The sequence below is a fragment of the Convolutriloba macropyga genome, chromosome 12 (genome assembly GCF_964194025.1).
Source record: "Convolutriloba macropyga chromosome 12, txConMacr16.3, whole genome shotgun sequence".
Taxonomy (NCBI): Eukaryota; Metazoa; Xenacoelomorpha; order Acoela; family Convolutidae; genus Convolutriloba; species Convolutriloba macropyga.
Genome location: NC_134479.1, coordinates 47,009,866 through 47,035,230, shown reverse-complemented (window position 1 = coordinate 47,035,230; position 25,365 = coordinate 47,009,866). Strand labels below are relative to the sequence as shown.

The 25,365-nt window shown below is 39.7% G+C and overlaps 1 protein-coding gene across 1 annotated transcript in view; it reads right to left on the bottom strand.

The window, feature by feature from the left end:
- Positions 1–25,365, bottom strand: part of LOC142350517 (uncharacterized) — a 129,063-nt gene that overhangs the window by 68,361 nt on the left and 35,337 nt on the right. Inside the window, exons 5-7 of the mRNA XM_075402367.1 lie at positions 7,390–7,603; positions 5,308–5,369; positions 4,522–4,785 (exon numbers count right to left, since the gene is read on the bottom strand). Of these exons, the coding sequence (XP_075258482.1) occupies positions 4,522–4,785; positions 5,308–5,369; positions 7,390–7,603 (540 nt within the window). The remainder of the gene's footprint in view (positions 1–4,521; positions 4,786–5,307; positions 5,370–7,389; positions 7,604–25,365) is intronic.

Genomic DNA, 25,365 nt, shown 5'->3' with positions numbered 1-25,365 from the left:
TCGACTCATCAACAGTGGATGAATGGCATCATGTCGCAGGTGCAAAAAATCCAGCCGATTTGGGGACAAGAGGCCTCAATTTCGATGAAGTTGCTAGCAGTAACTGGATTCAAGGTCCAGAATGGTTGAAATAGCCAATTGTCTTGGATGAAGACAATCAACACCCAGCAGAGCAGGATATGAACGTTCAAGTGTTTGTTTCTGAAGAAGAAACAGTTGCAGCGGTTTAATGGGAACGTTTCAGTTAGTTCAACAGACTACGATGAACTGTTGCATGGATTCTCACTCTCAGCCATAAAGATTGTCAAGTTACAGACCTTCTACACGAAGCAGAAATAGTAATCTGGAAACTTGTCCAGAAAGAGACTTATGCGAAGGAACTGAAAGATCTACATTCAGACAGGCCAGTTTCTTCTAACAGTAAAATTGTTTCGTTATCTCCCTTCAATGACTCAGATGGAGTCATGCTAGCAAAAGGAAGATTACGAAAAGCAGATTTGTCTTATCATTCGATGCATCCAGTGATTCTACCCAGCAAGCACCGAGCAGTAGAGCTATATTTGAATTACCAACACAATGTATTGCACCATGAAGGTGTAGAATACATTCGAAACGAAGTAAAGAAAAGATTTTGGATATTCGGTTTGCGAAATGCCTTACGAGCAGTGAAGCACAACTGCGTGAGGTGTCGATTGTTCAGCAACAGCCAGTTGCCACAGATGAGCGACCTATCAGTCGATAGAGTTACGAGGGAAGTTCGAACCTTTACGAACACCCGAGTAGACTACTTCGGACCGTTTGAAGTTAAATTATTCAGACCCACCGCCAAGAAGTGGGTGTGCCTGTTCACGTGTTTCAGTGTTCGAGCGGTTCATCTGGAACTGGTAGACAGCTTGAATAAAGCAGCTTGCATTGATGCAGTTCATAGATTCACTGCAAGACGAGGACAACCTAAGTCAATTATCTCTGACAATGGAACAAACTTTGTCGGAGCAGCCCGAGAGTTCAAAGAAGAATTTCAAGATCTCAAAGCAATTGAAATTACAGCCAGCCTAGCCGAACAAGGCATCAAGTGGACATTCAACCCGCCTGCAGCTCCACATTTTGGTGGTGTATGGGAATGCCTTGTGAGATCTTGCAAGAAAGCTCTGTTTAATGTTCTTGGGAAGCAAAGTCTGACTGAAGATCGCCACAGATGAGCGACCTACCAGTCGATAGGGTTACGAGCGAAGTTCGAATCTTTACGAACACCGGAGTAGACTACTTCGGACCGCTTGAAGTTAAATTATTCAGACGCACCGTCAAGAAGTGGGTGCGCTTGTTCACGTGCTTCAGTGTTCGAGCGATTCATCTGGAATTAGTAGACAGCTTGGATACAGCAGCTTGCATTGATGCAATTCATAGATTCATTGCAAGACGAGGTCAACCTAAGTCAATTATCTCTGACAATGGAGCAAACTTTGTCGGAGCAGCCTGAGAGTTCAAAGAAGCTTTTCAAGATCTCAAAGCAGATGAAATTACAGCCAGCCTAGTCGAACAAGGCATCAAGTGGACGTTCAACCCGCCTGCGGCTCCACATTTTGGTGGTGTATGGGAACGTCTTGTGAGATCTTGCAAAAAAGCTCTGTTTAATGTTCTTGGGAAGCAAAGTCTGACTGAAGACAAGCTTCGAATAGTGCTTTGTATTGTTGAACAGTTAGTCAATAACCGACCTCTCACTGATGTAATTGGAGGTGTCTCAGATCTTTAGCCTTTAACATCAAATCACTTCCTAATTGGTCAAATCAGTGTACAATGGCCAAATGCTTTGTTTTCTGGAACTTCAGCGAGTTACAGAAAGTTGTTTCGTGATCAACACAGCATCCTAGTTTCAGTGTGGAATCGGTGGATGAATGAATACCTTCCTGGCCTACAGCAGAGATCTAAATGGGCGAAGGAAGAGCTGAGCGAACCGAAAGCTGGAGATTTGGTTTGGATATTGGATCAGAATGTTCATCCTTTCAATTATCCTTTGGGGAGAATTGAAGAAGTATATCCAAGTGATGATAGAGTCATAAGTTCAGTTTGGGTTAGAACTGCAACTGGAGGCTACAAGAGGCCAGTAGTAAAACTGACTCAGGTCAATAGTGACCGCAAGTGATGTTAATTTTGGAAAGTAGCCAAAATCTGGGCCGGCGATGTTGCGGTTGAAACACTTTTGCTGCTCAAAATTGACCTTTATATGTTTCTGTCGATAACTTTAAACGTATTTAACCTTGCTAATGTCTAACCAGTCAAAAGTTTTCACGAACATTGGACTAATATAATTTCTAGTAGTTAAAAATGGAGTTTTAGCCAACAATTGTTATATTATGCAAGTTTTATGTTGCTACAAGTCAATGACCTTGACCAAGGTCATCAGTGTATATGCTCAAAGTATTCCCTCATCTTGTGCTATCAATTGATGCTATCAAGTGCTCGATTGGTTGAAGGTCAAAACCGGTATACGGGTGACCTTGAAGCAAAAATAGACATTTTTTCACAATTAGGTGCTAATAGTTCCTAAAGTACCACGAAATCATTCTAAAATTTGTTGTCATCTCAAAGCCTATTCTCCTAGGTATTGTTCCCTGTAGGATTTGATATGAGTTATCATTTTTTTGGTGCAGTAGTTTTTGATTTTTATTGCAAAAGTGGCTTTACAGTCAAAAACGTAATCTTCAAGGTCTTTTTTCTACATGAAGATGTGGTTGTATAAAAAATCTTCCTTTAAAGCAGCACCCTATCTCACCAAGCCCTATCGGTCGGTGCTAGTTTCATTGAAATCCCTTTCAACTTTTTTGTCCATTTTTTTGCTTAAGTCAGAGAATTGGCGAAAGTCATTAGTTTCTCATCAGTTTAAGTTCAATATGTTAAGTTTTGTTGTTATTGTTAACCTTCATTTGAACCCAATGTGTGTCTAAAGGCTATGACTTATGACTACAGTACTCAATTGACCACTTCCTGTAGTTGACATTTATTTAATGCCGAATGTAGTACAAAAATGTTGTGACTTTTACCCTTTGTTCAATTTGAAGTAAATTATTTAAATGTTAAGTATGTTTAATCTTCACGAATTGTGTAAAGTGGTGTGATGTTGTTACCTTCGGGTAATTTTCCCTTTTCTGCAGTCCTTTTAACGAGTGTTATGTTATTTAATAATCCACGAACCAAATTGTTAATGTTTTATACTGTTGTATATTTGTTATGTAAACATTGTTCTAAGTTATTCATTTTAGAGTTTAAAGTTTCTGTATCAATCAGTTGATTGAATTTTGCTAGTTGTAATCGGAATATCAATAGAAGACCGTTTTTCAATAAGTTTCAAGTTGCGAGACAAAAGGTTGAAATCCGTTTTTTGAAGATTTTCGATTTGACAGTTTAGGGACCTTAAATATCTGCGAACCAGCGGCGTAACGTTATTCTAAATCTGTAATTAGATAGCAGCCGTAACAGTATGATTGTATCTATGTACGTTTGTATGGATGTATGTATGTTTGTTGGTGTGCGTTGTTTGCTTCTTTGTTTGTTTTTGGCGTTGTTGCTGATACTCCAATGTGTTTACTTTCATTGGTACAAAGCTAATTAGTTTTTGCTTTTCCTTTGAAATTTATTTTTCTTGCAATCAGTCGATTTTTCAAAGTTTAGTTTAACGTATTTTTTCCCTCTTTTTTCAAAAATTTAAAACTAATAATTTTTTTCGGAGTTGTAAATTGATCAAAATTTAATAAATGGTCTGCCCCCCCCCCCCCCCCCCACCTCCGTGCGCAACCCAATTCGGTCTGATCACAGCTACCCGGGTCGAGGTTTTTGGGTAAATTTTTGTAAGAAATGCGGTGAATGCGGTGAATTTTTGTAAGAAATGCGGTGATTGCGGTGAATGCGGTGAAAATAAACATTTCACCGCATTTCACATCATTTCTTACAAAAATTCACCGCAAAATTCACCGCATTTCTTACAAAAATTCACCGCATCGAGTTTTGTGGCAAAATAATGTAAGAAATGCGGTGAAAGCGGTGAATGCGGTGAAAAAAAATAATTCACCACATTTCACCGCATTTCATACAAAAATTCACCGCATATGCTTTTCATTGTTTACTCAATCTGATTTAAATTTCCAAGGAATATCAAAGAAGTAAGTGACAATTAGGGCAGTGGAATAAGCAGCTGAAGGCATGCAGGAGGTCCGAGGTTCAAACACGTGTAGGGAAGATTATTTTTTGTAAGAATACTGAGAACGCGGTGAAAATGAAAATTTCTCCGCGGTTCACCGCATTCACCGCAAAAAGATGTAAGAAATACGCGGTGAAAATTATTTTTTTTCACCACATTTCACCGCGTTTCTTACGAAAATTCACCGCCAAACCTCGACCCCGGTACCTTGCGTCGTGCGGACCTCAAATTGGGTGATGCGGATATGTGTTTTTTGTTCTTAAATAATATGATACGCTGGCTCGCCTTAATCCAGGCGTACCGATTAAGGTGAATTCAAGTGAATTAACCTGAATGCTTTCAGCTGTCTCCATGTCAGTGTAAAGTCGAGGCACTGCAACTTGAGCTCCACTGTAGATCCGACACCAGAGTCGAAGTCAACATCAGTTGTCAGAGAGTGAGTGGTGAGAGTGTTGTCTAGAGTGACAGTGTCTGTGTAGAGAGAGTGAACAAATGTCAACTCAGAACTGTTTCGGCCAAATTCACTCTCGGCTAACATGTGCGTTGTGTATTCCTCCCCGGCTATGAGGTCAGAGACTGTTTCGTCACTTGGGCTGGAAAAATTATCATCAAATCAGATTTCCTTGAATCAAGCCAAATTTGAAAAAAATGTCTCAATTTTGTATCTTTGTATTGCGTGTATAGAATCTCTGAAAGAAAGACAAATAAACATAAATAAGTTTTTGAGTGAACTAAAACAAACGACAAGGAGCCTTACATAGTATATTGTCATTTTTATTTTAGTTCTATCAATCAATACCTCTTTCATTCATTAAAGGTTCATTACACATCACACTTAACACAGCAGATAATAATGAAACTTTGATTTTCAAGTTTGTCTGTACTCTGAGTTTCTGCAAATTCTCATATGAATATTGAATTGTTAACAATTCACTTAGTTACTATGCAGAGCCCTCAATTTTACAATATACAAAATGACTAAAAATGAAAATCAGCTTCCAAACTTAATAATTCAAAAGTTAGATTTGATTAATTTGCGTAAAACTTTGGATTATTATACGATAACTAACTCAGTAAAATGATATTTTTTTTCATTTTGCAATAAGAGGACGTACCTTTGGTTGTCTTTGTAGCAAGGGCAGCTTCCACCTATGGGCTCGTGCCAGATGTAGATTTTCTATAACATAATCGAATAAGATGTTGCGTAATACTCAAAACAAAAATGATTGTGAAAACGGTGGTGGTCAAGCAAGCCGATAGGCAAGTAAGCCGAATTTTAAAAATGAGGTCTAATAAGGCGAAAAATTTTGGGTTCACTTTTGAAAACATAAGCATAAAAGTTCACTCAAGTGTTTTGTGTGAATTCGTTTTTATTAACGAGAACATTAAATTTGGAATTTTGGAATGTTTCTTAGAATTTGATCAAAACATTTTGGAGAGCTCACGACCATTAACAAATTTCTCATGGTCCAAGAATTGTTGTATATTATATTTTACGCAAATGGTAGGAAAAAGCAGCAGAAAATTGTCAGACTTAAACACAAGTAACTCTGAAACCATATTGTCTCAAATATAGAACAAGTCGAATTTTTCTGACTGGGTTTTAAAAAATGTATGTTCTTTTTGTCTGTTGTGTAATATAAATTTGAATTGTTTGCATACATCATTTCCTTTTTCCTTCAGAAGCCAGAAGCCACAAAAAATTCGCTATTATGTTATGGAACCTGCAATTAGAAAATTTGAAGATGCCGAAAATCTGCACTACCAGAAGTTAGAATGCCAAGAGTTCCTTATTAGCCAGAAGTTGACTTCCATTGACAGTCGTCATTGTGAGACGTGCTCACTTCGTTTTTTAAGCATTCTTACTTTAATATGCAAAAAAATCTTCGCAGTTCTCGATAAACGTCTGAAGTTCTCAATGATTTCAAGCAGAGTCACGCAGATATCACTTGCATCACAATTGCACAGATTAAAAATAATCAGCTTCCCCTTTATACAATAGCTCATATTGATTTTTTGGAACTGCAGTTAGCTCGAATTGAATAGTGTCGTGTCTTTGAGCATGAAAGCAAAAATCTTCTGCCCAAAAGAGAAACGGAAAAAAAATGAATTTCACCCAAGCATACTTTCCAATTCGAAATTTTTTAAATTGTTCACAGAGGTACATTTTTCTGGAAATTTGAAAAATGTTTTAATCTATCAGATTATATTTGATTATATTTGCCAGGAGTCAATTTGCAAAACTCTTTCTATCTGAAAAAGAATTCAACTCAACTTTACACTGTTGGAGTACCAATTTAATATTTTCTTTTCTTCTTAATTCAGATTTCATTTATCTTTTTTTCATTTTCTTCCGTTTTTTTTTATTTTCTTTGATGATCGCAAAATTTTAAAAAGAAATGGTCTATGCGGGGACCTATTTGAATATTTTTTTAACCATTTCAGGACATTTTCCCATTTTGTGGTATCGCAGACATATTATGAACAGACAGTTTTCCGTCCCTATTATAACATCTTCTTGGCTCTTTTGGCGTTTTCCAGACATTTTTTGACAAGTTCCCGCAATTGTTGACTTTTTTTACTTGCTGAGTGGTGGAGTTAGACATGCCAAGTTTTGGCTTGATCTAGGAACTAAGACTTGCATGCTTTTGATTAGTATATTTCAAAAACTTTTTCAAATTAATTTTTATCTTCGATTCGACAAACCACATTGATAAATCCTTTTGACTGATGCCTTTATTATTATTTTAAAGATTCTAAAAGATATTAAAATCTGACTGTGGAACCCTTAAAACACTTGCACTCTCTACATATATATAATTGACTGCAGTAAAGCAAAACCCTGGTAGATATTTTTCAGAGAAAAGTTATAAGATTTGAGGTAAAATATTATTAATAAAAAATTCTTCCAAGCAAAGCGCGAAATTTTATAACGAAAATTTATCAAAATTTCATCGTTACGTGCACCGAAAGCGATAAACTTGTCCTCAGAAATAAGGTAAATGTAAATATAAAAAAAATTTGTAAATCACCGCTTTCACCGCATTCAGCAATGAAAACCTCAATTACAAAACTTTTCTGGAGACATTTTCAGTTTTGACGCCTCGACATGGTCGCAATAGTGTGTGGAGGAATCAAAAGTACTAAATACGTTCATGTGCAATTCAAGATTGTCTGCCTCGTTTAATTTAAAATACCTCAAAATAAACAGGATTTGTCCATCCAAAATGCATCGTATGCTCTGCCACAGTAACAGCCGTCGAAATAGTTGGCTCAATCGGATAAGTGTGGTCGTAAAATGTGTAACTCCGGACTAGAGCTGTGACGTCATCTCCTAAACTTGTGACCCACATCTCAACTGTGTAATAGTCACCAGGGTCGAGGTCACCGAAGTGGTATTGGTTGATTAGTCTGCAAATAATAAAAGAATGAGTTTGAAAAAAAATGTTGTCCTGACGTTCATGAATTCTGCAAGCAAGCAAGCAAGCCCCCCCCCCTCCTCCACAGATGAAACCATAAAACAGATTTGCCGGTACTATAATCTTAGGACAATTTTTAAAAATTTCATCTTCACTTCATGCATGCAATTCGAGACAGAGATGCAGATATGGCAGGCATTATTCAAGTTACGAACTGAGCATTAAAACGTGACAACTAAGATAACAAATATGCATGTAAATTATATCGATTAGTTTTTCGATTGACAATAGCAACTTCGAATTGTATTGAAAGGTTCAAACTTTAACATCAAACAGAAACGGAGATGCTTTACCAGGGTCGAAAGTCCTCCATAAAGTCCTCCCATTTGGCTGTAAGAGTGGGGGGGGGGGTAATTTGGTCGGAGGGGAACGATATGATGTAAGAGTGGGTCTGCAATGGAAGGACTTTTGAGGAATTACCCCTGACCAGAAATGCGATATAAGCGTGGGCTGCAATGGGAGGACTGTTAAAGAATTACCCCCATAACCAACGTTGCGATGTAAACGTGGGCTGAAATCGGCGGCATTTTTCAGGAATTTTTCCCGCTGAAAAAAAAACTGAAATATAAGAGTGGGCGGCAATGGGCTACAATGAGAGGAATTTTGCGGAGTTGGCCCCCATGGCCAAATTTGAGATGTAAAAGTGGGCTGCAATGGGCTGCAACGAAAAGACGGTTAATGAACTATATCTGGGCCAAACGTTCAATGTAAGAATGGGCTGCAATCTTACGACTTTCGAGGAATTACACCCAACTAAGAGTAAGGCTTACAAGAGGGTAAAACGATGTAAGAATGAGCGAATAATTTATTCAGAGGAGACAAATGTATTTGAGAACTGGGCTGTTGGGTGGGGGGGGGGGGGGGGTGAATGGTTTAAGAGTGAGGGGTACTTGCCCAGAGAAGGTACATTTGTTCAAAAATTGTGCTCCTAATGAGGACAAAATGATTTAAGAGTGAGCAGTAATTCATTGAGAGGGGGTCATTCTAACAAACACTCCACAGAGATAAACCGTCAAGCATTGATCAAAAATTGTTGGTCTGGAGGCTATGGAAAACAACTGAAGGTACAGATGTTGTGGGTTCAAGATTGCCAGTCTACGAGTATGGGGACTAATATAATGTAAGATTAGGTCGTCCGAGGGGGTAAAAAGATGTAAATATGAGCGGGTAAATTTTTCGGAAGTGACAAAAGTGCGTAAGAACTTGGCCGCCAAAAAGGTAAAATGATGCAAGAGTGAAGAGGGGAATAATTTTATTAAAAAATTCTGATAGATGGACCGCCAAAAATGGGTCATGCATTAGATGTCTGGAGGCTATGGAGAATCAGCTGAGTGTACAGAGCTGGTGGCTTCCAGAGTGGCAGTCTTCAATTATGGGAGGGGGGCTATACTAATGTAAGGTAAGGGATTCCTAGGCGATAAGAGCATGTCACAAGGGGTAACCTGATGATAGGGGTTAAGATGATGTACGATTGAAGGGGTATTTTGTTGAGAGGTCGTAAAGTGGTGTAAGAAGGGGTCTACGGTGGGCTTATAATGATGTGTGAGTGGGGTTTCAGTGAAAATGTTTTTTTTGGGAAAATCAAGAGTAAGCTGATGAATTTTAGATTTTTTGGGCCTCCATAGGCTGTCAAGGGGGAGATGGTGTGAGAGTTTGGGGGTAATGGAGAAATTACTGTCAGACTTTTTTTTGTGAGTCTTGAGCAGCCCACTCTCACACAACTTTACCCCCTCTCATCAAGTTACCCCCCTCACTCGTACATCACTTTAACCCCCACGATAGTCCCATTCTTACAACATTTTACTCCCATTCATGCCCCTTACATCATTTTATTCCCATTCATGCATGCAATTCGAGACAGAGATGCAGAATTGGCAGGCATTATTCAAGTTACGAACTCAGCATTAAAACGTGACAATTAAGATTACAAATATGCATGTAAATTATATCGATTAGTTTTTCGATTGACAATAGCTACTTCGAATTGTATTGAAAGGTTCAAACTTTAACATCAAACGGAAACGGAGATGCTTTACCCGGGTCGAAAGTCCTCCATAAAGTCCTCCCATTTCGCTGTAAGAGTGGGGGGGGGTAATTTGGTCGGAGGGGGACGATATGATGTAAGAGTGGGTCTGCAATGGAAGGACTTTTGAGGAATTACCCCTGACCAGAAATGCGATATAAGCGTGGGCTGCAATGGGAGGACTTGTTAAAGAATTACCCTCATGACCAAAGTTGCGATGTAAACGTGGGCTGAAATCGGCGGCATTTTTCAGGAATTCTTCCCGCTGAAAAAAAACGGAAATATAAGAGTGGGCGGCAATGGGCTACAATGAGAGGAGTTTTGCGGAGTTAGCCCCCATGGCCAAAATTGAGATGTAAGTGTGGGCTGCAATGGGCTGCAACAAAAAGACGGTTAATGAACTATCTCTGGGCCAAACGTTCAATGTAAGAATGGGCTGCAATCTTACGACTTTCGAGGAATTACACCCAACTAAGAGTAAGGCTTACAAGAGGGTAAAACGATGTAAGAGTGAGCGAACAATTTATTCAGAGGAGACAAATTTATTTGAGAAATGGGCTGTCGGGTGGGGGGGGGGGGGTGAAGGGTTTAAGAGTGAGGGGTAATTTGCCCAGAGAGGTACATTTGTTTAAAAATTGTGCTCCTATTGAGGACAAAATGATTTAAGAGTGAGCAGTAAATCATTGAGGGGGTCATTCTAACAAACACTGTACAGAGATAAACCGTCAAGCATTGATCAATCATTGTTGGTCTGGAGGCTATGGAAAACAACTGAAGGTACAGAGGTTGTGGGTTCAAGATTGCCAGTCTACGAGTATGGGGACTAATATAATGTAAGATTAGGTTGTCCGAGGGGGTAAAAAGATGTAAATATGAGCGGGTAAATTTTTCGGAAGTGACAAAAGTGCGTAAGAACTTGGCCGCCAAAAAGGTAAAATGATGCAAGAGTGAAGAGGGGAATAATTTTATTAAAAAATTCTGATAGATGGACCGCCAAAAATGGGTCATGCATTAGATGTCTGGAGGCTATGGAGAATCAGCTGAGTGTACAGAGCTGGTGGCTTCCAGAGTGGCAGTCTTCAATTATGGGAGGGGGGCTATACTAATGTAAGAAAAGGGATTCCTAGGCGATAAGAGCATGTCACAAGGGGTAACCTGATGATAGGGGTTAAGATCATGTACGATTGAAGGGGTATTTTGTTGAGAGGTCGTAAAGTGGTGTAAGAAGGGGTCTACGGTGGGTATTGTATTTTTTATATAAATTATATTAAATATTTTTTTAATATAAAATTTATATTAAATATTTATATATATTTTTTTATATATTTTTTATATTTTATATATATATATATATATATATAAATATATATATTTTATATAAAAGGATATAAAAAGATTAAATAAAAAATGGGAGGTGGTTTTCATTTTATTTTTTTCCGAATCTCTTCCGAAGAACAGTTTCAAATCTATGGGATTCTACTGAAAGGTTAATTGTCTGTCAACTTTGACTTAATATTCATATTGTTCGCCAATTTTTGAAAACCCAAAAAAAAACAGAAGCGGTACAACAGACATCATATCAACTGGTCCTTCACAACCCAATCAGCACAATCAACAATTATTCTGTAAGTAAAAAAAATGTACGAATAATTTTTGGTGTAGTTGGATCAATTCTGTTCCCCCATAAGTGGGCATACAAGATTTCGCCCGTTGTAGAACATGCCCGTCTTTAACTCATATTCTTAATTGGGGGGGGGGGGGGGTCGGATGGAGGGGCAAGGGCAATTTTTTTAAATTGTATGATAATAGCGGTTGTGCCTAGAGAAGGTAAGTAAGTAAATTTTGCTCACTAAGGGGAAGGGGTTTTGGGTTAGATAGGTGGGTGTGTGTTTGTATGTGTGTATGTGCGTGTATGAGTGTACGTGGGTGCGTATGTGTGTGTGTGTGTGGGGGGGGAGGAGGGAGGCAGTTCCAATTTAATGAAACCCAAAAAGGATCCAAAGATTTTTTTTAAATTTTGCCAAAACTCTGCTAACCAGTTACCCCGGGCAGCTTCACGACTCAGTTGAAATCGAATTCCATTGGTTCACGAAAGTTACTACTCACGTAAGTTTTCAAAAAAAACTTTGTTAATACCAAATTAGTTATTATCAAAAACCCTTACTAAGTTGCTTTTCGATCCGTAATCACTAAATTAAAGCGTTCTATTTAAACTTAGAGCATTGTATCTAAATCGTCATGAAAGTAAGTGTCGGGAACTGAGAAAATTTTGTTTTTAAGCAAAAATCAGAAAACTACGTCGGGTGGTGTTTTGTCTCAACAGAAGTGTCATTGACTTGAACATTTGCCACTGTGGAAAGTGTAAGAATCCAGCAGTTTTCAACATTCAAGATCGAGTTGTTCAAGTGGGTGCAAACGGACAACTTCATATCACTCTACGCAACCATTGAGTAAGAAAAAACTTGTTATTGCATGGGTTAAGGGTGGGAACTTTATGCTCTATCCGGTTTTTTTTCTGTTTAAACAATTCCTTTATTTATATTAACCGGATAAAGGTTAGCAACTTTGGCTTTTAGAAGAATCTGGCTGGGATACTTGAATATATTGCAAGCTTTTAAAAAACTGCCTCTCTCAATGTGTGTCAGTGTGTTTTGTGCTCAACACTTGCTTTTAGAACGTTTAGCAACAGCGTCAACTACAATAACTCCACTGAGCTATTATATACATATATAAAGTATAAATTAGACATCACAAGGCCTAAAGTACACCAGGGACTGAAGGGGGAAGAACCACGTTTGATCAACCTAGGCACTCGGGGTTGTGATGACCGATTTAGTACCCCGGAAACCAACTTCATTCACAAGCACCACCATCACAAAATTTTACGAGTGCCACAGTTTATATAAAAAAAATTAAAGGTATTAGATAAGCGAGGAGGGAAAAAGGTTTTGTTTAGCTTCACCGGGAGTGAAGTGAACTATCATTTTCTTTGTTCCATAGCCAAGATGAAGAGAATCAACAAAGTCTACTACATCACTGAGGTACGTATTAGTTTATTCATCTTCGCTACTTGAGTCCATTAACACACTGCTCGACATTTTTTCGCCTTCGAAATTCTAGCTTTTCTCATGTTTTGTCTTTTATTTTTGTTTTGCCTGTGATCTGGTAGAGCCATTTGCTCCACTTGTTGACTCTCTGTGTCTGATTCTACCGCTTGACTTAGTATAAAACCATCACGAGCTGGGTCTGTAGAGGATCCACTGTCCGATAACTCTGACAAATTGTCAAAATCTACCAAATTTTGATTCAATTCGTCCTCGCTATAATTTCGCTGGTGAAAACCTGGGTCGGGAATTGAGTTTAAACTTGTGTTGAGAATACTGTTTGAATGTGGAATGTTTGTTGTTTGTTGTGTTTGCTGCTTGTTTTTGTACTGTTGTTGCTAGTGCTGCCTGCTTTCCAGCACCTGCTGCTGGCTTTCCTGTGGCTGCTGCTCGCCTTCCAGCGCCTGCTGCCCAGCTACCGAAGCCTGCAGCCTGCTTTCCTGCTCCTGCTGCCCGCTTTCCTGCGCATGCTGCCCGATTTCCTGCTCGCTTTCGCCCGAGTCATCCGCTCCCCAATCGGGCTCTTTCATTATTGACTTGAAGAACATATCCTCTCGTATCGAACGATGACCATAGGGCAGCATGGAAACTTGGTCACTCATAATAAACCACTTGTCATCGTAGCCTGACAAAGACTTCTTGTTTACAGCAATTGTGTGGAGCCTGTCGTTGCTTGAAGCTATTCGAGTGTTCAGCAAACGCACCACCTCGCCGCCCAAAAGAGTTTGTTTGTACAGCTCGTGGGTCATACTGCGGCGGGCATCTTTTGTCACTCCTTTTGCTGCCTTCTTAGCAGGACCTGAAAAAAAACATGATTAATTGCAATTCATCCGAGCTTTCCTGCCTGCAGAAAAAACTGAACTATCTGAATGCCTAATGCGTGCTTGTTTTTATTGAATGATTGCGTTTGGATGGCAATACAGTGGTACTGAAAAAGACTTATACTTGCCTTCAGCGAGCTTGATTGAGTACAGTTTCGGCTTCAGACCACAAAACTCGGCAATTGGCTTGCTTCCCATTTCGTCTTTGAACTTTAACGTGACTCGGGCATTGTCCCTGCTGTACAAGGGGTGTTCTGGTGGAAAGTTTGAGAAATCGAACTGCTCAGCGACCGACTTTTTCCGCTGTAGTTCTGCAAAGAAGTCTCGTGAACGCACCTCATATACAAAAAAATCTGTGTCTGAATAAAGCAAATTGCAGTCAAAGTTTTTCTTCACGACTTTGTAGTGAAACTCGAACATGAACTTCTTTGCCAAGTCCAATATACAGCCACCCACTATGGTTGGCTTGTCCCAAAATATTTCCGATTGCTGAAGGCATACAGTGACAAGATCTTCACTATAAATTTTTGACGATTGGTACTCGGGCTTGTCTGTCCACTTTAGCGTTTCCTCTTCAGTGCGGGTTAATTTGACTTTCATTCGGTTTCGCTTTCCTTCACAAGTTTTTCCAAAGGACGAATTAACCATCAATTTAAAAAAATCTTCCTCAAATTTATTCTTTGCTTGCTTTCGCTTTTCCGTATTCAGTTTCACGTATGGGGCGAGCCACTTTTGCTGTTTGAATGAAAGCACTCTATGGAGCTTGGTCACTACCAATCCTAGTTCGACATAGAGTTTGAGAGTTTGGTAGTGCAGTGTGTAATTTTGTTTATCAAACAGCGTCTGAATGAGTTTTTTCACCTGCTGGGGTTTTTAAATTTGCATATCGGCCAACAAGCTGCTTTGGTACTCGCTGAGCCAGCATTCATCAATCGCTTCTTTTGTGGGTGCCAAAGGAAAATCCGAATGTAGATCGTGCAGGGTGTCGGGGTAACCTAAATCGACCTCAACTATGTATCCAACTTCATCGTCATCAGGCGTATTCAATATTCGGCGCAAAATTTCCTGGGCCTGCTCATTGGTCCATTCACTTTTGTCAAACATTTCAAATTCATGAAGGGGTAGGGAGAATTTTTCCATGATTCCTCCGTACAGATTTGGTCGGAGGGGAACGATATGATGTAAGAGTGGGTCTGCAATGGAAGGACTTTTGAGGAATTACCCCTGACCAGAAATGCGATATAAGCGTGGGCTGCAATGGGAGGACTGTTAAAGAATTACCCCCATAACCAACGTTGCGATGTAAACGTGGGCTGAAATCGGCGGCATTTTTCAGGAATTTTTCCCGCTGAAAAAAAACTGAAATATAAGAGTGGGCGGCAATGGGCTACAATGAGAGGAATTTTGCGGAGTTGGCCCCCATGGCCAAATTTGAGATGTAAAAGTGGGCTGCAATGGGCTGCAACGAAAAGACGGTTAATGAACTATCTCTGGGCCAAACGTTCAATGTAAGAATGGGCTGCAATCTTACGACTTTCGAGGAATTACACCCAACTAAGAGTAAGGCTTACAAGAGGGTAAAACGATGTAAGAATGAGCGAATAATTTATTCAGAGGAGACAAATGTATTTGAGAACTGGGCTGTTGGGTGGGGGGGGGGGGTGAATGGTTTAAGAGTGAGGGGTACTTGCCCAGAGAAGGTACATTTGTTCAAAAATTGTGCTCCTAATGAGGAAAAAATGATTTAAGAGTGAGCAGTAATTCATTGAGAGGGGGTCATTCTAACAAACACTCCACAGAGATAAACCGTCAAGCATTGATCAAAAATTGTTGGTCTGGAGGCTATGGAAAACAACTGAAGGTACAGATGTTGTGGGTTCAAGATTGCCAGTCTACGAGTATGGGGACTAATATAATGTAAGATTAGGTCGTCCGAGGGGGTAAAAAGATGTAAATATGAGCGGGTAAATTTTTCGGAAGTGACAAAAGTGCGTAAGAACTTGGCCGCCAAAAAGGTAAAATGATGCAAAAGTGAAGAGGGGAATAATTTTATTAAAAAATTCTGATAGATGGACCGCCAAAAATGGGTCATGCATTAGATGTCTGGAGGCTATGGAGAATCAGCTGAGTGTACAGAGCTGGTGGCTTCCAGAGTGGCAGTCTTCAATTATGGGAGGGGGGCTATACTAATGTAAGGTAAGGGATTCCTAGGCGATAAGAGCATGTCACAAGGGGTAACCTGATGATAGGGGTTAAGATGATGTACGATTGAAGGGGTATTTTGTTGAGAGGTCGTAAAGTGGTGTAAGAAGGGGTCTACGGTGGGCTTATAATGATGTGTGAGTGGGGTTTCAGTGAAAATGTTTTTTTTGGGAAAATCAAGAGTCAGCTGATGAATTTTAGATTTTTGGGCCTCCATAGGCTGTCAAGGGGGAGATGGTGTGAGATTTTGGGGGTAATGGAGAAATTACTGTCAGACTTTTTTTTGTGAGTCTTGAGCAGCCCACTCTCACACAACTTTACCCCCTCTCATCAAGTTACCCCCCTCACTCGTACATCAATTTAACCCCCACGATAATCCCATTCTTACAACATTTTACTCCCATTCATGCCCCTTACATCATTTTATTCCCATTCATGCATGCAATTCGAGACAGAGATGCAGATATGGCAGGCATTATTCAAGTTACGAACTCAGCATTAAAACGTGACAATTAAGATTACAAATATGCATGTAAGTTATATCGATTAGTTTTTCGATTGACAATAGCTACTTCGAATTGTATTGAAAAGTTCAAACTTTAACATCAAACGGAAACGGAGATGCTTTACCCGGGTCGAAAGTCCTCCATAAAGTCCTCCCATTTCGCTGTAAGAGTGGGGGGGGGGTAATTTGGTCGGAGGGGGACGATATGATGTAAGAGTGGGTCTGCAATGGAAGGACTTTTGAGGAATTACCCCTGACCAGAAATGCGATATAAGCGTGGGCTGCAATGTGAGGACTTGTTAAAGAATTACCCTCATGACCAAAGTTGCGATGTAAACGTGGGCTGAAATCGGCGGCATTTTTCAGGAATTCTTCCCGCTGAAAAAAAACGGAAATATAAGAGTGGGCGGCAATGGGCTACAATGAGAGGAGTTTTGCGGAGTTAGCCCCCATGGCCAAAATTGAGATGTAAGTGTGGGCTGCAATGGGCTGCAACAAAAAGACGGTTAATGAACTATCTCTGGGCCAAACGTTCAATGTAAGAATGGGCTGCAATCTTACGACTTTCGAGGAATTACACCCAACTAAGAGTAAGGCTTACAAGAGGGTAAAACGATGTAAGAGTGAGCGAACAATTTATTCAGAGGAGACAAATTTATTTGAGAAATGGGCTGTCGGGTGGGGGGGGGGGGGGGGTGAAGGGTTTAAGAGTGAGGGGTAATTTGCCCAGAGAGGTACATTTGTTTAAAAATTGTGCTCCTATTGAGGACAAAATGATTTAAGAGTGAGCAGTAAATCATTGAGGGGGTCATTCTAACAAACACTCTACAGAGATAAACCGTCAAGCATTGATCAATCATTGTTGGTCTGGAGGCTATGGAAAACAACTGAAGGTACAGAGGTTGTGGGTTCAAGATTGCCAGTCTACGAGTATGGGGACTAATATAATGTAAGATTAGGTCGTCCGAGGGGGTAAAAAGATGTAAATATGAGCGGGTAAATTTTTCGGAAGTGACAAAAGTGCGTAAGAACTTGGCCGCGAAAAAGGTAAAATGATGCAAGAGTGAAGAGGGGAATAATTTTATTAAAAAATTCTGATAGATGGACCGCCAAAAATGGGTCATGCATTAGATGTCTGGAGGCTATGGAGAATCAGCTGAGTGTACAGAGCTGGTGGCTTCCAGAGTGGCAGTCTTCAATTATGGGAGGGGGGCTATACTAATGTAAGGTAAGGGATTCCTAGGCGATAAGAGCATGTCACAAGGGGTAACCTGATGATAGGGTTTAAGATCATGTACGATTGAAGGGGTATTTTGTTGAGAGGTCGTAAAGTGGTGTAAGAAGGGGTCTACGGTAGGTATTGTATTTTTTATATAAATTATATTAAATATTTTTTTAATATAAAATTTATATTAAATATTTATATATAATTTTTTATATATTTTTTATATTTTATATATATATATATATATATATATATTTTATATAAAAGGATAGAAAAAGATTAAATAAAAAATGGGAGGTGGTTTTCATTTTATTTTTTTCCGAATCTCTTCCGAAGAACAGTTCAAATCTATGGGATTCTACTGAAAGGTTAATTGTCTGTCAACTTTGACTTAATATTCATATTGTTCGCCAATTTTCGAAAACCCAAAAAAAACAGAAGCGGTACAACAGACATCATATCAACTGGTCCTTCACAACCCAATCAGCACAATCAACAATTATTCTGTAAGTAAAAAAAATGTACGAATAATTTTTGGTGTAGTTGGATCAATTCTGTTTCCCCTATAAGCGGGCATACAAGATTTCGCCCGTTGTAGAACATGCCCGTCTTTAACTCATATTCTTAATTGGGGGGGGGGGGTCGGATGGAGGGGCAAGGCAATTTTTTTAAATTGTATGATAATAGCGGTTGTGCCTAGAGAAGGTAAGTAAGTAAATTTTGCTCACTAAGGGGAAGGGGTTTTGGGTTAGATAGGTGGGTGTGTGTTTGTATGTGTGTATGTGTGTGTATGAGTGTACGTGGGTGCGTATGTGTGTGTGTGTGTGTGGGGGGGGAGGATGGAGGCAGTTCCAATTTAATGAAACCCAAAAAGGATCCATAGATTTTTTTTAGATTTTGCCAAAACTCTACTAACCAGTTACCCCGGGCAGCTTCACGACTCAGTTGAAATCGAATTCCATTGGTTCACGAAAGTTACTACTCACGTAAGTTTTCAAAAAAAACTTTGTTAATACCAAATTAGTTATTATCAAAAACCCTTACTAAGTTGCTTTTCGATCCGTAATCAATAAATTAAAGCGTTCTATTTAAACTTAGAGCATTGTATCTAAATCGTCATGAAAGTAAGTGTCAGGAACTGAGAAAATTTTGTTTTTAAGCAAAAATCAGAAACCTACGTCGGGGGGTGTTTTGTCTCAACAGAAGTGTCATTGACTTGAACATTTGCCACTGTGGAAAGTGTAAGAATCCAGCAGTTTTCAACATTCAAGATCGAGTTGTTCAAGTGGGTGCAAACGGACAACTTCATATCACTCTACGCAACCATTGAGTAAGAAAAACTTGTTATTGCATGGGTTAAGGGTGGGAACTATATGCTCTATCCGGTTTTTTTTCTGTTTAAATCATTCCTTTATTTATATTAACCGGATAAAGGGTAGCAACTTTGGCTTTTAGAAGAATCTGGCTGGGATACTTGAATATATTGCAAGCTTTTAAAAAACTGCCTCTCTCAATGTGTGTCAGTGTGTTTTGTGCTCAACACTTGCTTTTAGAACGTTTAGCAACAGCGTCAACTACAATAACTCCACTGAGCTATTATATACATATATAAAGTATAAATTAGACATCACAAGGCCTAAAGTACACCAGGGACTGAAGGGGGAAGAACCACGTTTGATCAACCTAGGCACTCGGGGTTGTGATGACCGATTTAGTACCCCGGAAACCAACTTCATTCACAAGCACCACCATCACAAAATTTTACGAGTGCCACAGTTTATATAAAAAAAATTAAAGGTATTAGATAAGCGAGGAGGGAAAAAGGTTTTGTTCAGCTTCACCGGGAGTGAAGTGAACTACCATTTTCTTTGTTCCATAGCCAAGATGAAGAGAATCAACAAAGTCTACTACATCACTGAGGTACGTATTAGTTTATTCATCTTCGCTACTTGAGTCCATTAACACACTGCTCGACATTTTTTCGCTTTCGAAATTCTAGCTTTTCTCATGTTTTGTCTTTTATTTTTGTTTTGCCTGTGATCTGGTAGAGCCATTTGCTCCACTTGTTGACTCTCTGTGTCTGATTCTACCGCTTGACTTAGTATAAAACCATCACGAGCTGGGTCTGTAGAGGATCCACTGTCCGATAACTCTGACAAATTGTCAAAATCTACCAAATTTTGATTCAATTCGTCCTCGCTATAATTTCGCTGGTGAAAACCTGGGTCGGGAATTGAGTTTAAACTTGTGTTGAGAATACTGTTTGAATGTGGAATGTTTGTTGTTTGTTGTGTTTGCTGCTTGTTTTTGTACTGTTGTTGCTGGTGCTGCCTGCTTTCCAGCACCTGCTGCTGGCTTTCCTGCGGCTGCTGCTCGCCTTCCAGCGCCTGCTGCCCAGCTACCGAAGCCTGCAGCCTGCTTTCCTGCTCCTGCTGCCCGCTTTCCTGCGCATGCTGCCCGATTTCCTGCTCGCTTTCGCCCGAGTCATCCGCTCCCCAATCGGGCTCTTTCATTATTGACTTGAAGAACATATCCTCTCGTATCGAACGATGACCATAGGGCAGCATGGAAACTTGGTCACTCATAATAAACCACTTGTCATCGTAGCCTGACAAAGACTTCTTGTTTACAGCAATTGTGTGGAGCCTGTCGTTGCTTGAAGCTATTCGAGTGTTCAGCAAACGCACCACCTCGCCGCCCAAAAGAGTTTGTTTGTACAGCTCGTGGGTCATACTGCGGCGGGCATCTTTTGTCACTCCTTTTGCTGCCTTCTTAGCAGGACCTGAAAAAAAACATGATTAATTGCAATTCATCCGAGCTTTCCTGCCTGCAGAAAAAACTGAACTATCTGAATGCCTAATGCGTGCTTGTTTTTATTGAATGATTGCGTTTGGATGGCAATACAGTGGTACTGAAAAAGACTTATACTTGCCTTCAGCGAGCTTGATTGAGTACAGCTTCGGCTTCAGACCACAAAACTCGGCAATTGGCTTGCTTCCCATTTCGTCTTTGAACTTTAACGTGACTCGGGCATTGTCCCTGCTGTACAAGGGGTGTTCTGGTGGAAAGTTTGAGAAATCGAACTGCTCAGCGACCGACTTTTTCCGCTGTAGTTCTGCAAAGAAGTCTCGTGAACGCACCTCATATACAAAAAAATCTGTGTCTGAATAAAGCAAATTGCAGTCAAAGTTTTTCTTCACGACTTTGTAGTGAAACTCGAACATGAACTTCTTTGCCAAGTCCAATATACAGCCACCCACTATGGTTGGCTTGTCCCAAAGTATTTCCGATTGCTGAAGGCATACAGTGACAAGATCTTCACTATAAATTTTTGACGATTGGTACTCGGGCTTGTCTGTCCACTTTAGCGTTTCCTCTTCAGTGCGGGTTAATTTGACTTTCATTCGGTTTCGCTTTCCTTCACAAGTTTTTCCAAAGGATGAATTAACCATCAATTTAAAAAAATCTTCCTCAAATTTATTCTTTGCTTGCTTTCGCTTTTCCGTATTCAGTTTCACGTATGGGGCGAGCCACTTTTGCTGTTTGAATGAAAGCACTCTATGGAGCTTGGTCACTACCAATCCTAGTTCGACATAGAGTTTGAGAGTTTGGTAGTGCAGTGTGTAATTTTGTTTATCAAACAGCGTTTGAATGAGTTTTTTCACCTGCTGGGGTTTTTAAATTTGCATATCGGCCAACAAGCTGCTTTGGTACTCGCTGAGCCAGCATTCATCAATCGCTTCTTTTGTGGGTGCCAAAGGAAAATCCGAATGTAGATCGTGCAGGGTGTCGGGGTAACCTAAATCGACCTCAACTATGTATCCAACTTCATCGTCATCAGGCGTATTCAATATTCGGCGCAAAATTTCCTGGGCCTGCTCATTGGTCCATTCACTTTTGTCAAACATTTCAAATTCATGAAGGGGTAGGGAGAATTTTTCCATGATTCCTCCGTACAGATTATTGACGTTGATCATTATTATAAACGAAGAAATGTTCTTTTTTTTGTAGTCCGAAAGAAACTTGTTGTTTGCGCGACAAAGCCGCTTGCTGTAAACCGAGCTCACGCCTCCTCTTATGAGACTTTCAACTATGTCAAGGTGTTCTCTCTCTGTTAGAAGATGTAGTTTGGGATTGCATATTTTGAGCATTGCATCCCCTGACAAGTTGGAAGCGGTGTAGTACTGACAGCAGTCGAGTCCATATGTGTCATAACAAACTTTTCGAAAACACAGTACTACTGCAGCGAGGAGAAACACATCTGTTCTCAAATACAAATTGTAGTAGTCACCAATGTTCCGGCACTCGAATAAATTGAACACTTCGATGGCTCGCTTGTATTCATCTTCACTCACTGTTACCTCGTACTGCTGCAAACTGTTTGTCCATTTATTGAGAGGGGGAAGCTGAGCCTCTTGTAATTTTTCAAAGCTATCGACGAAGCAATAAGGGAATGATCCTTTTTGTTTTAACAAATTTGCCGACTTCGTTGGCCAAGATAAGAAATGTTGTTCCAATGAGGTGAACTGATCAGCTGGCAGGTTCTGCACCAACTTGTCGAGCGACGCATTCATGAATTTGAATGAGTCCAATAGTCTGATATACTCATACTGACTGGTCCAAACACCTTTCTTGTTTTGTGTTGTTTTCATATGCACTCCAATTTGCAATGAATTTCTCACTTGTGCTTGGCACCACCGAAATTGTATTTTTCTCATTCAGGTTTTGCAGTGCCAATACTACGTGATGAAGGTCATAGTTTGCCAAGTTGTGAGCGAATAGTGGTGTGATGTTTAAAGTTTTGCGTTTCAAGTTGCACTGCGCATGTGCCCATCCCAGAAATTTTCCTTTGAAGTGACAGTGGTCTAGAACAGTGGGATCTTTTGAAGATGTTTTTAGTTCGGTTTTACAAATCCAGCACATGGTAGCCTCATCTTTTGTGATTGTTGGTTCGCCGGAAAAATTTTTGTGTTGTTGTTTCACATCGTATATATCCCTAGCAATCTGCTCCAGTGACTTAACAAATTCAACCATGACATTCGGACCACATTTGAGGTCGAAGTAAAATGGCTTTGTTTCATTCAAAGCAACGAAGAGAAGAGCATAGCTGCATGGTTTATGTTCCTCCAATGCCCTAATAACTGAGTTTTGTTGTGTCTTGTAATTGTGGACAACTGGTTCAATTATTGACTCCAGATCGAAAAATCCAACTATCGGCGCAAACCATCGGGCTTGAACTTTTTTGAATTCAAAGTTTTGCTGTTCCACTTTGGGCATTTTTATTATTGCTTGGTTGCGTGTTTTGATGACAAATTTCTTCATGTCTCCCATGTCTATCCAATGAAGTGCGGATATGGAAAAAGTTACGACACAAATGATTGTCAGTGCGCTGGTTTTTTCCAAGATACTTATGGATAAGCCCCCTGATGTTGGTGATCAGGACATAGTGATGCATTGAACCATCACTTAGCAAGAGCAGATCCAGGTTGAAACTAAAGTTTCGACTATTTGATATGCGGAAAGGAATCAGTTTCTTATTCGAGTGTTGGAAAACATTAACGCGTACATTGTTCAGCTCTTCAAATTTTTCCATTTGGTGAAAAGCCATAGGCATCATGAATTCACCAACCGGTTATTTTGCTCTTGGATTTTCCGAACTGTACATGATTGGATTTGTCTTTTGTCTCCATGGAGCATTAGGCGGTATCAATTGTGGCCCGAATGTCTTATGAAATTGATCTGTATAGCAGTAGAAAAAACGTTTCTCATCTTGTCGGTTGCGAATATTCAACAGGTACTGGCTTTTTGCTAGGTCAGTAGGCAAGGCCAAATACGACGATGCTGTGATCGGCTTTGATCTGGCGAGTCTCAGTTCAATGTTTTCAATTCTATCTAATGTCCAACCGCTACCATGGGATGCAAAGTTGTTCAGTGCGAGCAGCATTTGTTCAACCATTCCAGCGAAACAGGATTTGCTCAAGCCTGTGAAGTCGACCCGCTGCATTTTTGAGTTGATGTATATTTTGATGCAATCTGGCTGACTGCTAACGTCTTCATCATTCGATGGTTTTGTGAGTTGTACCAGTGTGCTAAACTGAAGTTTTTGTGCTTGATTTTGGGTGTTGAGTTGAACAACGTTTTCAATCTCATCGCGTTTGCTACGCATGAAACTTAGCAAGTCTATTTCATGCTCTCCCATAGGTATGTCATATGTTTTCAACACACCGCCGAATGCTTGCTCGGAATGAAGAATTCCCAAGTTTTGATTGTTTTCAGCATCAGCATCCCATACTGGCAGTCCATGATTTTTATTCATGTGCTCCATGTACTTGAGGTTGTCTGTGAAAAACTTGTTGCAGTATAGGCAATAGCGTGGGTGGGTTGAGTTGCGTTGTTGTCTCATATGCGTCTCAAGTTCGATAACTATTTCATTAGCAAATGCGCACTCATCGCACACGAATACGTTTGTTTGTGCATAATGTTTATGCACATCTTTCATGTGCCGACGTAAGCTTCGTTTGTCCGAAAGTGTCTTTTTGCAAACTCTACACTTCTCTGAATTCATTACAGGTGTAGGAACTTGAGACAAATACGGAACGGGGGTGAAAGTTTTCAAGAGGAAAGAATGAAAGTTTTTTGCTGTTGCTGATTAGTTTTGATAAGACTGTTGAAAATTATTTCAGTAACTTGAGTTGAAAGTTAAGGCAAAAAGCAAATGAGAAAAATTTATAGTTGGAGTGGACACATTTTTACAACACTCTCAACCAATCAGAGTGCGCGTCTTTTTTGTTTACTTTTGGGACTGAAAGCTACTGCTCTACAAATAGTGGTTGGGGGCAGCAAGTCTACCAGACTGTTGTGTCAATATCACAGATGCACTTGTTTACCTGCTTTGCTAGTTTTTGTTGGTTCATCACAGGTGATTCCGAGCTCACAGTTTTACTTCTTATATACATAGCCTAGTTTTGTTTCACTTTCTCTACTGAATAATAGCAATTGGTGAAATATGTTTATTGACTGTTTGTCATGATATGAAAAATCCAAGCTTTAGCTGGTTTATTTCAACCCGGTCTGTTTTTGCTTATTTGTTTACGGCAATGTCTCACATACTTGTCTGTTCAATGTCTGAATTTCGCCGCATCGCCTAAATCCTTCTCTCAAAAAATCATGCAAAGTCTAGCGCTAAGATTGATTGTTAGAGAAAATTAAATTAAGAACTAGTTTAAAGAAGGAAACACAAAGTTCATACGTTGGAACACAATGAACAGCAACAAATGAAATGTTCAATATGCACAATGAGTTTGAGGTGGGTTTGTTTTGTTTAGAGTCGAGATAACTTGATGACCTTCTTCACGGGGGCATAACATTGTCTCAATGGAGGTGTTTCATCGATGTTGACATCATCAGAAAAATTGTTGACAAGCAACGGGAGGCTTTCTGGGGTTTTTGTAACTTCACTTGGCGACTGATCAAAATTCCAAAAACCAGATATTTGCTCAACTTCTTCAAGCTGCCCCAATTGATTCTCCCAAATTTCAATGCACTCATGATCGTAGTCTGCAAAAAGTTTTCATGTTCGCTTCGCCAATTTTTTCACATCCTGCTTTTTTGTTTGAATGGGAGTAATACATCCATAATATCGATGAGCATATGGAGACTCTTCTTGTCTTGGTGATTTTTCTGGCGTTTTTGTAAGATGAAATAAATCGTTTTGTTTTGTGTGTTCAAGTATTGGTTCAATGTAATTAACTGGAACAATAAAGCTGTTTTTTTTACGCCATAATTCTGTCTGATCATCAAAGCTTTCCTTTACA